This window comes from Typopeltis vanoorti, chromosome 4 (assembly GCF_054136105.1).
Source record: "Typopeltis vanoorti isolate ZY-2024b chromosome 4, IOZ_Tvanoo_1.0, whole genome shotgun sequence".
Lineage (NCBI taxonomy): Eukaryota > Metazoa > Arthropoda > Arachnida > Uropygi > Thelyphonidae > Typopeltis > Typopeltis vanoorti.
Window position 1 is genome coordinate 52,828,031 of NC_143552.1, and position 12,983 is coordinate 52,841,013.

Sequence of the window (12,983 nt, forward strand, 5' to 3'; positions counted from 1 at the left end):
ATCCAATCAAACAAAATACAGTATTTATCACTTCTCAAAGCACTGTATAAGCAACAGATGTAAACTGACACCTTCCTTTTATTCTTTGAAGCTTAGAGCACTAATTCTGAAGGATTTCTGAAGTACCTTAAAAATGAATAGTTTTCTTTTATATTGATATTTTATAATTTTCAGCAATTTAAAAAACATTCTCCACGACAATAATAAGCGAGACAACTGTGCTTCCTTAATTAAGTGGTTGATAGTACACAAATGAAATTGTTTGAACAATTAGTAATATTTAAATTTTTCAGCATTGAAATCAAGTTTCTTGATCTTTCTTAAAAGCAGCAGATGTGTATATGCTTTTATTTGCATTTTTAAATGGTTGTTTTTATGAATCGCTGTTGGTTAACATGAAAATATAGCCTATTTATTAAATTATTAATCTTCTTAAGTATTATAGCAGTTGTAAATAATAATAATGATATTATTATTATTACTATAGTTTTTTTCATTTTTTTTTTCTTCATCTTTTAATTTACAAGGGCTACAAAGGTATCACTTGCTTCATTGTAGACAAAGACACACCGGGTCTTACTATAGGTAAGCCAGAAGAAAAACTTGGGTTATGTGCTTCCAGTACATGTCCTGTCCATTTTGATAATGTTAGAGTAAGTTTTGTTTTTGTATATTGATATATTTTTTCTGTAATATTGTCTACACATTACATATATATATCTTATAAAACATCACATTAATGGATATATAATGTATTTCAAAAAGTTTTGGAACACCTTAGCTGAAACACACAGTGCAAAGAACATGCAATTACAGGTTATACAAATGATGTAGATTTCATTCTAGGGAAAGGTACATAAACTGTTAAATTTATGTGCCAGTTTTAAATTTTAATAACTAAAGATATACAAATAACAGAACTCCTTAGTAAAAATTAAATGAAAGTTAAAGTCTTAAAATATTTTATATAATAATTTCATCCTTGTAAATCTAATTTTTTCTTCTTTTTTTCATTTATATTTTTTATTTTATCAGTTTCTCATATCTCTATCCCATTCTTCTTTGAAGGAGCAACGGTTAATAGGGAAAGTTATATATTGTCATGTGGCAGTAATTACTTTTTCTCTGAATTGCAAAAATTAAATCTTTCGCATTTTTTTTGCAGAGCTATGCCAAAACACATGTCTAATCATCAAAACTTCATTCTTTGGATGAACTTAAGGTCCAAATAACAAACACAATTCAGACAATATCAGTGCATCAATTATGCAATGTATTCACGGAGTTCAAGAATTGGCTTGAAAGATATATCAACGATGATGATGATTGCCATGTTCAACTGTGATAATTAAAAATTGCATTATAAGAATAAAACTTTAAGACGAACTTTCTAATTTTTGCTAAATAGATCCATTATTTGTATATCTTTAGTTATTAAAATTTAAAACCAGTGCAGGATTTTATGACATCCTGTATAAAGGAGATGCCAGTAAACACTGCATTCAGTTTGAATTAAAATTGCATGCAGAACACTACTTAATAACTTTGAATGTGAACAGGTTATTGGATGTCATATTGCAGATCTGTTATGAGATGGATTTGTGAGACATTAAAGTTCTCCCATGTAACAGTGCGGAACATTGTAAGAATAGATCATCATCAAATTCCTATCGTGTACCCTCAAGGGGTGTACAGGATATGATAGTACTACATGAAAAAAATTACATCATTGCTAACTTCCTATCTACAATTTTCCTCCAAATCAGTCTGTTACTTGTCAAGACTCCAACATTATCAGATCTTATATTTCAATCGTCTAAGGCACTTTGTACCGTATCAATCCACCTATATCTTGGTCTTCCTCTGGATCATTTTGCTGCCAACCTGGCAGAGAACACTTGTTTTGCTAATCTTTCTTCGCCCATTCTGTTTAAGTGACCATACCACCTGAGATTAGCTCTGCTAACGCATTCCTGCATGCCGACAATGTCAAATTCTTTCTTAATATCCTTGTTTTTAATATGATATTGCCATTGATGCCATCTGTTCACACCTATAATCTTTCTCAGGACTCTTATATCTGCGATCTCTAGTCATTGGTCAATTGTTTTACTCCTGACCCAGCTCTCAGATCCATAAGTTAAAACTGGTTAGAACACTGTCTTGTATACAGCTAATTTAGTGTTCTGACTAATTTCTCTCTTGTTCCATATGAGTTTATTCAAATTGACTTCCGACCATACCAGCTTTGCTGATTCTGTTGTCTATTTCTATATTTAATTTACCATCTTCACTAAAAATCGTGCCTGAGTAGCTGAAATGTTTTTCTTGTTCCACAGGTTATCCATTCACAACACAGTTGACATTTTCAATGATTCTGCCTATTTTCATTGTCTTTTTCTTTTTATTTCTGACCTTCATACCATATCTATTACAACAGTTATTCAATTTATTTAGAGAATCTTGCAGGCTTGTAGCAGATTTATTTAGAAGTATAACATCATCCGCATACAGTAAAGAGCCGACATTAACATCTCCAATTTTGATATCATATTTAATACCACTTCCTTCATAATGTGATCCATATAGATAATGAATAACAGAGGGGATAATGTACATCCTTGTCTCACACCAGATTTAACATTAAACCATCTTCCTGTGCTTCCTTCAATTCTAACTGCTGACTTACAACTCAAATAAAGACTAAGTATTGTTTGATATAATGCCCCATTGACACTATATAACTGTAGCGTATTGAAAGGCTTCTCTCTTGGCACCTTGTCATATGCCTTTTCCAGATCGACAAAATTTAAATACAGATCTTTGTTATATTCCCATGCTTTCTCGACTATTTGTCGTAAAGTGAAGATCTGATCCTGACAGCCTCTATTTGAATTGAATCCAGCTTGTTCTTCACCAAGCTTTTTTCCCACAATTCTTCTCAACCGTTTCTCAAGTATACTTGCATAGGTCTTGCCAGGAACACTCAGTAGGGAAATACCTCTGTAATTCTCAAATGCAGTTTTATTTCCCTTTTTATATATGGGTACTATGAGAGCTCTACTCCAATCATCGGGAATTCGTCCCTCTGTGCAGGCTTTCTGAACTATGCAGTGCAGCCACTGTAAGACTCTTATACCACCATACTTCAGCATTTCTGGTCGAATATCATCTACTCCTGCTGCCTTTTCACATTTCAAGCCTTTGATGGCTTTTTCTACTTCTAGTATGGATATGTATTCCTGACTGCATGCCTGGTCAGTGTTTTTTACCACTGTGCTGTCATCACTGCTTGTTTCATTTAGCAGTTTTTCAAAGTAATTACTCCATACTTCAAGGATATCTTTTTCTCCTGTTTTCATGTCACCTTTATCATCTCTAATTCCTTTTACAGCACTCTTTCCTCCATTCTTAAGCTTCTTCAACAACCTCCAGAATATTTTGCCACCTTCTTGATATTTATTGTCTATATTCTTGCCAAAGTCCTCCCATGACTTTTGTTTAGCTAGTTTTACACAGCGTTTGGCATTTTTGCATTTGTCTCTACATTCTCTAAGAGCACAAGCTGACTTATATGACAGGAACTTTTGATATGCTTTCTTCTTTTCATTCACTGCCTCTTTAAGTTCCTGTGTCCACCAGGGAGTTCTGATTTTTTTATCCTTACAGATAACCTCACCACATGCCTCTCTGGCAGAATCAATCAATGTTTTCTTCAGAGTTTGCCACTGAATCTCCAAGGTTTGATTCCTGTTCTCAAACTCTTTCATTTTTTCTTCAATAATCTTTGGTATTTTAGCCTACAGTTCACATCTCAGAGATGCTCAACTTTTATTCACTTTAAAACTTTCTTACATGTTATTCTTTTCAATATGAAATTCAATTTTATTCTGCTCAAGACTAAATAGTGATCACTTCCAATTTCAAATCCTCTGTACACTCTGGTGTCCTGCACCAGGGAGAAAACATCACTATCAACAATAATATAGTCAATGAGACTTTTCTTATTCCTAGCATCTTCTCTCCATGTGAATTTGTGCACATTTTTATGTTGGAACATAATGTTAGTAATAACCAGTCCACGTCCTGAGCAGAAATCCAACAGATATTTGCCATTATTATTAGCTTTGCTCTTTTCTCTAAATTTTCCCAAAATATTTTTGTATGTCTCACAATCATTTCCTACTCTGCTATTTAGATCCCCAACAAGGACCAATTTTTCATTGTGTCAGTTGCTTTTTCTAAAGCCTCAAAAAATTCCTCCACTTCTACCTTAGTAGAACCTTCTGTGTGACAATAATCGCAAATAAGTCTCATTGTCCAGTTCCCCATTCTCATATTTGCCCACATTACTCTACTTGAGACTGACTACCATTCAAGAAGATTAGCCTCGTATTTTGTGTTGAATACTATGGCTACTTCTTCTTTTCCTTGATTGTCATTGCCTGAATATAACATTTTGTATTTATTGCTTAGAAAGATCTCACCAGTTTTTGTCTTTTTGTTTCAGTCACTCCTATTATGTCGATCTGGTACTTATCTAATTCCTCAGCTAGCTCCTTTTCTTTGCCATTCAGGCTTCTTACGTTGATAGTACCGATCTTTAACTCTGGTGATGTTGAGTTGGGGTTTATTTTCAGATTTGTTCCAGTAGCTGACTTTTCGCTGTTCACCCTGGTTTCCTGGCGAAAACAACAGGGGCCTTGTTTATCTGGGCGACGCCACAGCTGGCATGAAATTTTGTCATGTTGTACCATCATTCTATATTTTGGTTTAACCAATAAGAATACAATTTGGTTGGCTAAATCCCAAATTGCCAGCCCATCCTCATTTGTTCAGTATCCAAGTAGATACCCAACAGGGTGCACCAAGAGAAGGTGAGGATTGGACATTAGGTCAGAATCCCTGGTCGGTTCTCCACATTCTTTTAAAGGCTATGTGGAGGTCTCCTCTCAGTTACACAGCTGTGACCTTTAAGCACCCCTGCCAAAAGTGGAACCTTGGCCTAAAAGTAGATACATTTTCACAGAAAGGGAGCTGATATTGTAGCATACATTATAAAGCAATCTTTTAAGAAAAGCATCTGCAATGCAATCCTTGTAGGAGATTCTGGATCATACAGTGGTGAGTACTATGAATGAACATTATGCAGATTGTTGCATACATCGAATTCGATTGTTGTAATACTTTCATGTTTAACTGCATTTCTTAGATCTTGTAGAAAGGCTTATACGTTGGTAACATATGACTATTAAATTATTTAAGCAATTTGCAATGTATACTGGAATATTAATTAAAAGAAGCTTTAATGAATACTTCCTATATTTCGGCAATGTCACATTGCCATCTTCATGGGAACATACAAATATGACACGTGCATGCAGGAACTACAAAAAGCAAATGAGGCAGAAGACCAGAAATTACACTTGTTTCTAAAGTCCTAATGGTGCCCCCCTAGTGGGCTATATTGGGTTGTCTTGGCTGTTTAGGCTGATGTTCTCATGATGAAAGTCTCCCAAATTTGGGGCAGTCTCATGCACCCAAATTTGTTGAGGTTTGGAACGTTTTTTAGAGCTGAGGCTGATTCTATTAATAGTCTTTCGTACTTGAACTTGCTGCGGTTTATTACTTTGGCTTTCTTCCAACGTATTCTGGGGTGGGTATCCAGAGCATGGTCTGCAAGCCCAGAGAGGCTGTACTGGTGAAACCGGATGTAGTCTTTGTGTTCTGAAATCCTGATATTCGCTGTCCTGCTTGTTTGGCCAAAGTAGGACAGTTTACAGCTGCAAGGGACCTGGTATACCCCAGGTAGGTCCAGGGGAAGTGGTTGGTCTTTGATAGAGCGAATAAGGGATGCTAACTTTTTATATGGTTTGTAACAAAACGTCAGGTCATATTTTTTAAGGATTTTGATTATTTTTTCCGAGGTGCCCTGGATGTAGGGAATGGTGATAAATTTAGTGTAATCTTTATTGTGAAGGGAGGGAGGGGGGTTGTGGTTTACTGGTTTTAATATTTTTTGGATTTTTTGGGAGGTTGTAGCCATTGGCTAAGAAAGTATTAGGGATGTGGTTTAGTTCCATAGTTAGGGCATTGTCATCTGAACAGATTAATTTTGCCTTGTTATATAGTGTTTTAATAACCCCATATTGTTGTGAGGGAGAGGAGGGAATTGCTGGTGAATATATCTGCCTGTATGGGTGGGTTTTCTATAAAGAGAGAAAACCAAGGATCCATCATGTTGGCGAGTGATTAGAGGGTCTAAGAAAGGTGAACAGGATTCTGGGGTTTAGGTGTGTTAAGAAGTAGTGGAGTGTATCTGAACCGTGTGGCCAAATAGTGATTATATCATCCATGTAACGAAGCCAAATAGTGGGTTTTTGTGGGGCAGAGTTGAAGGCTTTCTCTTCAAAAGTCTCCATAAAGAAGTTGGCCAAGGTTGGGGAATGTGGTGAACCCATGGCTGTTTCTTCTATTTGTAGAATTTTCCTTGCCAAACCAAATAGCCTGAGTTCATTGTGAACTGAAATAGGGCTGAGATATAGGGAGGGAATTTGGCTCGGATGAGCTCTAAGGTTTCCTTGAGTGGGACATTTGTGAATAGGGAGGAGATGTCAAAACTGACCATTATGTCAGTTGAGAGGTTTTACTAATCCTACCAGCTCTCAAATTAGAACACTCCATAGGCTCCTTAAGAAGGTCACTTCTTGGCCTGTGGAAGTTACCAACAAACTAAAACCTTTCACCTCTAGACTCCACCCCCCTGTTTATATAGACCTCCAAAAGTACATAAACTAAATGTACCATTACGTCCCATAGTGGATGGCATTGATTACCCCACTTATAAATTAGTCAAACATTTAGCCAAAGCGCTCACACAGTATACTGGCAACACACCATTCACATATAAAAAATGCAGCCCACTTCAAAGCCAGTATAGAAAACCTCTCATTCCAACATACTGACATAATGGTCAGTTTTGACACTCCACTCCTTCTTACACACTTAATGACCAACACCCCAGAATCCTGTTCACCTTGGAAAAAGAGGAAAACAAAAGCCTCCCTTTCTTAGACACTCTAATCACTCGCCAGCTTGATGGATCCTTGGTTTTCTCTCTTTATAGAAAACCCACCCATACAGGCAGATACATTCACCAGCATTTACCCCCCCCTCACAATAATAAGGGGGTTATTAAAACACTATATAACAGGGCAAAACCAATCTGTTCAGATGACAATGCCCTAACTATGGAACTAAACCACATCCTTAATACTTTCTTAGCCAATGGCTACAACCCCCCAAAAATTCCACAAAATATTAAAACCAGTAAACCACAACCCCCCCCCCCCCCCTTCACAATAAAGATTACACTAAATCTATCACCATTTCCTACATCTGGGGCACGTCAGAAAAAATAATGAAAATCCTTAAAAAATATGACCTGACTTCTTGTTACAAACCATATAAAAAGTTGGCATCCCTTATCCACTCTACCAAAGACCAACCACTTCCCTTGTACCTACCTGGGGTATACCAGGTCCCTTGCAGCTGTAAACTGTCCTACTTTGGCCAAACAAGCAGGACAGCGAATATCAGGATTTCAGAACACAAAGACTTCATCCGGTTTCACCAGTACAGCCTCTCTGGGCTTGCAGACCATGCTCTGGATACCCACCCCAGAATACGTTGGAAGAAAGCCAAAGTAATACACCGCAGCAAGTTCAAGTACGAAAGGCTATTCATAGAATCAGCCTCAGCTCTAAAAAATGTTCCAAACCTCAACAAATTTGGGTGCATGAGACTGCCCCAAATTTGGGAGACTTTCATCATGAGAACATCAGCCCATCGCCCAAGACAACCCAATATAGCCTGCTAGGGGGCACCATTAGGACTTTAGGAACAAGACCAGTTTTTGGTCTTCTGCCTCATTTGCTTTTGTAGTTCCTGTATGCATGTGTCATATTTGTATGTTCCCATGAAGATGGCAATGTGACATTGCCGAAATATAGGAAGCATTCATTCAAGTTTCTTTTAATTAATATTCCAGTATACGTTTCAAATTCCTTAAATAATTTAATATGCATTTCTTAGATGTTCCAATGCTTGTTTTGCCCACAAATGGCTGATAACAAGTTCATGCTCAGCAACAGTTGTAGCTATGTTCTGCTAAACCTGGATTCTGTAACTACATTACTACAATGAATTTCACTATAGTCAGCCTTCATTATATGGGAGAACCTGAATGTGATTGCTGCTTAATGAATGCTGTGAAGAGAATTTTCTCCCAACTAAGAGACATACAGAGGTAGTGTAGTAATGTGGAGATTTGAAATTGGAGTATGATATTGGTCTACTGGTTTTATTGATTCTAGCATGAATAATAAAAAAACATTAGTTTTTTATTGTCATGGTAGTATCAATGAATACCATTGGCTCTTGATAGTATCATTCCACTCCCAATTCTGTGGTGTGGTCTGAGGAGAACAGCATTCTTCTAATGGATTGAACAAATCAGAATCTATGACAAATTGAACACTTCTGGAACAGTATATAAGGAATTATCCTGGGAGATCAATATCACTGGTAGAATATAATGACATTCCTGCATAAAGAATAGCAATTCATTTTTATTAAACTTATCAGAAGTACATGGAAAGTATGCTGTGGCTTATGCCAAAGGCAAGTAATATTTTGATATTTGTCTCTGTTGGTAGATGAATTTTATTGTTTGGTGTGAGACCACCATCCTGCTGATTGGAGGCCTGAACTGTCTTCAGAAAATTCTGTTGTGGTGGTTTTTAGGACAGTTTCCAGTTTACTCAACTCTTATTCCATCCACAATCTTTCATGTGTAGAATTCAATAAAAAAAAAATCTCGATTTCTCAGGTATTCCAATTTTTTTGGCAACACAGTGTATAATTTATCTGATTTATAAATTGGAAATAATTTGTAAATATCAGTAGATATGCAGCTGAATATACTTTTAAAATATACTAAATATTCATAACTCATGAACTTTGCCAAACTCTAGATATATATACATTCTTGTAACATATAAAGTCCCATGTCTCTAAAATCAACAAATTTAAGTATTAACCCTTTGAGAAGTAATTCTGTACATATACATCATCAAACTTCTATCCCAAAATAGCATTAAAATATATATAGATAGATAGATATTTTTTTTTTATTGTAAACATAACAATCTTATGTACAGGATTAACAGGTTTTTGGTTCTCTGCAGTCAGGCAGAGAGGTTACATGCTCATACTCTTGTTGAGGTATGTTACATCGAAATATCAGTTATAATATATATATATATATATATATATATATTTTTTTTTTTTTTTTTAAATTTAAGCCATTAACAGTTATTCTGACATGATATTGTATAAGAACATAAAATCTGACATGTATGTGGAAGAACATAACAGTTGCTAACAATATTATCTATTTTCATGAGAGTGACAGCTGATTAATATTCACACTGTTAAGCACAAAAAATCTTTCTTCCCCTTTCTTTGGGGGGAGAATGATGTCACTTCTATGCTGGAAAGCAGACTATGATGCAGTTGTCTTGCTCAGCCAGGAGTTGATTCCATGGATCTAAGGTGTTGTTTTGCCTGTGTTGGTGATGCTCATGTAGGATCTGACTTCTCACCTTTTGTTTGAAGGCTGCAAGGAGTTAGTCAATTGCCTCTCTCTGTGAAGTTGCTGTGCTGTCTGGTCTTGTATGTCTGAGGTAGAAGCTATATATCACGACTTTTGCAGTGATTAAGAGGTAATTGCAGAATGAATGATTGTTTGACTCTGCATGGATGAGATTGAAATACTCCTCTTCTGTATGAAGCCTATCACAGGTGAGAGCTGCCGTTTTCCCGAGACAAACTGATTAATTGGTTGTTGACTGGGCATTCCAAGTGCCGAACTGTTCCTGATCGGTAGCAGAACAGGCAGTTATCTGAGACATCTGAGTTAAATTTTCATAATATAGTTGGAGTGGGTAATACATTGTGCCACATTCTCCACTGAATATCTGCATCGGGTTTGATGGCTCTAGTGCGATATGGTAGGTCCCATTGAAATAGTGTTTGGTGGGATGATGCAGGATTTTCCAATAAAGTGCTTTGGTTTGACTGTTGTGTTAGAGTGCTATAGATTTTGTTGGTGTTGCTGGGTGTAAGTTTCTCCCATGAATTATTAGTTTTTATCAGAAAGATAGGCACCGGATTTTCTGAGTTAGGAGGGCTAAGCCTCTCTTCCATTATGCTATCAGACATAGTGGCTTGAAAAACAGCCTTTACAGTGTGTATCTGCTCAGCCTGATTCCCTATTCCAGGTTTTCGAGCGATTTTGGAAAGCACCAGTTGAGGCTTGGAGAAAAAACGTCACCCAAGATCCTCACGCCTCGCCAACTCCATGGAGGAAATAAATTCTCTTTCTGAGTGATCAGGTTTCTTACCATCGTGTTGTGGAAGATAGGTTCCATGAGGATTTCAGGAAGGGATGCTGTCTTCACTGTGTGCTGGAGGTTTAGCTTCTTCCATCTTCAAAGGACATCTTTGTAGAAGTTTGTTAAATTCACTGACACGTGCGCTGTTATCATTCTTAAGGTTGTGGAGAGAGAGACCTCTAGTGGCAGAAGTGAAAATATATTCAGTGGTGCATTTGTGTGCTATTTCCTGTTGTAGGGTTTTAAGGAGAAATCGAGTGCAGAATGTTGTTATCCTGTTGTCAATGGAGGTCAAGTTTTGTCCTCCATCTTTGAGAGAAGTACATAGCTTGGAGTCGGAAAGCCAGTTTGTTTTGTTCCATATGAATCGATAGATGGTTGACTTTATTTGTTTGATGAATTGCACTGGTGGTGTGAGGATCTTTAGTGTATGCCTTTAGTGTATGCCACTGGTGGCTATTTGGTTAACAATTATTGTTCTCCCTCTTGTGGATTCAGAGGCTCGTATTGCTGCCCACTTTCCTAGTACTTGCTTGAAATATTTATTTAGTGTTTCCCAGTTCTTATCCACTTAAGAAAGCGTGTTTCCTAGGTAAATCCCAAGGTATTTGTTTCCCCTCTGCAGACCAGTGACCAGACATTGGGGGAATCGGTTCAGTTTGTCCATTTGCCACAGTCCTGTGGTTTTATGTGCGATTAGTTTGGCTCTTGGGGCTGCTTGGTATTGTTGGTATGCTGTTTGTATGTTATGGAAATCCTCTTCTTTGTGGGCTATAATTGTAACATCATCAGCATATGCTGTCAGGGTTATGGTTTGGTAGGAAAGTTTAGGACAGGATGCCTTAAGCAGCATGCTTAATCTACACAAAAAGGACTCGATGGCAATTGTGCAACGAGGACCGGAAAGTGGACAGCCTTGTTTAATACCTCTGCTGTATGGTACAGTTATGGTAAGTCTGCTTTTTATTTTCATGCAAAAGTGTGCTTTGACATACAACATCTTAATAGAATGAATAATGCCTGAGCCGAAGGCTTTCAAGCAGCTGAATAGGTATAGGTGTTTAATGCGGTCGATAGCTTTTTCTTGGTCTAATGTTACAAGACCCGTTGTTTCACTGTTGTTGTTGGCTATGCTTATGAGATCCCTTATCACGAAAACTTACACCTCATAAGGTGTAAGTTTTCGTGGATAGATCATCAGGGATGGAATAGCTCTGATGCCTATTTATTATTTCGTTCAGAGTGGGTTTAAGTTTGTTGGCAATGGCTTTTGATATTATTTTACAGTCGGTGTTTATGATGGAGATGGGTCTGCAGTTCCCTAATTTCGTCGCGTCTCCTTTCTTTGGAATAAGTTTAATAACAGATGTTGTCATATTGAGTGGGAAGCCATTGGTATTGGCGTCGACATATACTCTGTAAAGGATAGGTCCAAGCTGTTCCCAGAAGTACTGGTAATATTCAGTGGTGAGCCCATCTATGCCAGGAGATTTATCTTTAGGTAAGGAGGTGCAGGCAGTTGTCAAATCGTGTAGCATGATGAGGAGAGTTCTATGTTGTGCCTAGTTGCTGGTGAGAGTCTTTTCACATCAGAGAGAGTTATATTTGTGGCATCCATAGATGTTGAGTTTGCTTGGTATAAATTTTTGTAGTACTGCAAGGTATATAAGAGGATTTCATCATGATTTTCTATGATGTTTCCCCTCTCTGTTGTTATAGCAGATATAGTGGTGCACTCTTGTTAGCGTTTTTCCAGTGAGAAGAAATACTTTTGTGGGTGCATCTGCAAAGTTAATATGTTTGCATCATGCTCTTATTAGTGCTCCTCTGCAGAGTGCTCTAGGTGTGAGCATATGGTGACTTCTAGGGACTGGTATTCCTCAGATTCCAGATGATGTAATTGCTGTTGTTGTTGCAGATTTTTAAGGACTGAATGGTTATTCAAATTCCTCTGGTGACTATATTTTTGGGTAAATACCCTAACTTTGGATTTAAAGAGTGACCACCACTTGGAAATTGATTGGGAAGTAGGTATCTCTGATGAGAGTTTCAATATAGTTTTTGGAGGTTCTGAGATATTCTGTATCCTGTAGTAGGCTGTTATTAAATATCCAGTATGCTCCTCCGGTGTGTCCAGGAATGCAAATGCTCAGAAGGATGGAATCATGGTCTGATGCATGAGATGAATTGTATGTGACTTTCCTTACATAGGGTATTGTGTGCATAGATGTGTAGTATCTATTGAGCCATGCCTGGTATAAGACACTGGTAGGACCACCTTTGGCCCTCCAGGAGAACACTTTCTCATGTGGGTGCAAGTGTCCGAAGGTGTCAGTCAGCTCGTAGTCATTTATTACATCCTGGAGAAGCTGAGCTAGCGAGTGTCGATGTTCTAGGCATTGTTGTCTGTCCATTGCAGGATCCAGAGTGCAGTTGAAATCCCCTGCCAGTATGAGGTGGTCACTGACCTTGCTGAGGTGGTTTCGGACAAACTCTAGTACCTGCACTGCAAGCTGTTCACTTTGT

At 37.4% G+C, this 12,983-nt stretch overlaps 1 protein-coding gene across 4 annotated transcripts in view; it reads left to right on the top strand.

Annotated features, from left to right (window-relative positions):
* The window catches only part of LOC150107302 (short/branched chain specific acyl-CoA dehydrogenase, mitochondrial), a 186,810-nt gene that overhangs the window by 92,662 nt on the left and 81,165 nt on the right, over positions 1 to 12,983 (top strand). For all 4 annotated transcript variants that reach the window (XM_090391162.1, XM_090391160.1, XM_090391161.1 and 1 more), the window contains one exon: positions 528 to 653. In XM_090391162.1, coding sequence (XP_090247288.1) covers positions 528 to 653 — 126 coding nt within the window. The remainder of the gene's footprint in view (positions 1 to 527; positions 654 to 12,983) is intronic.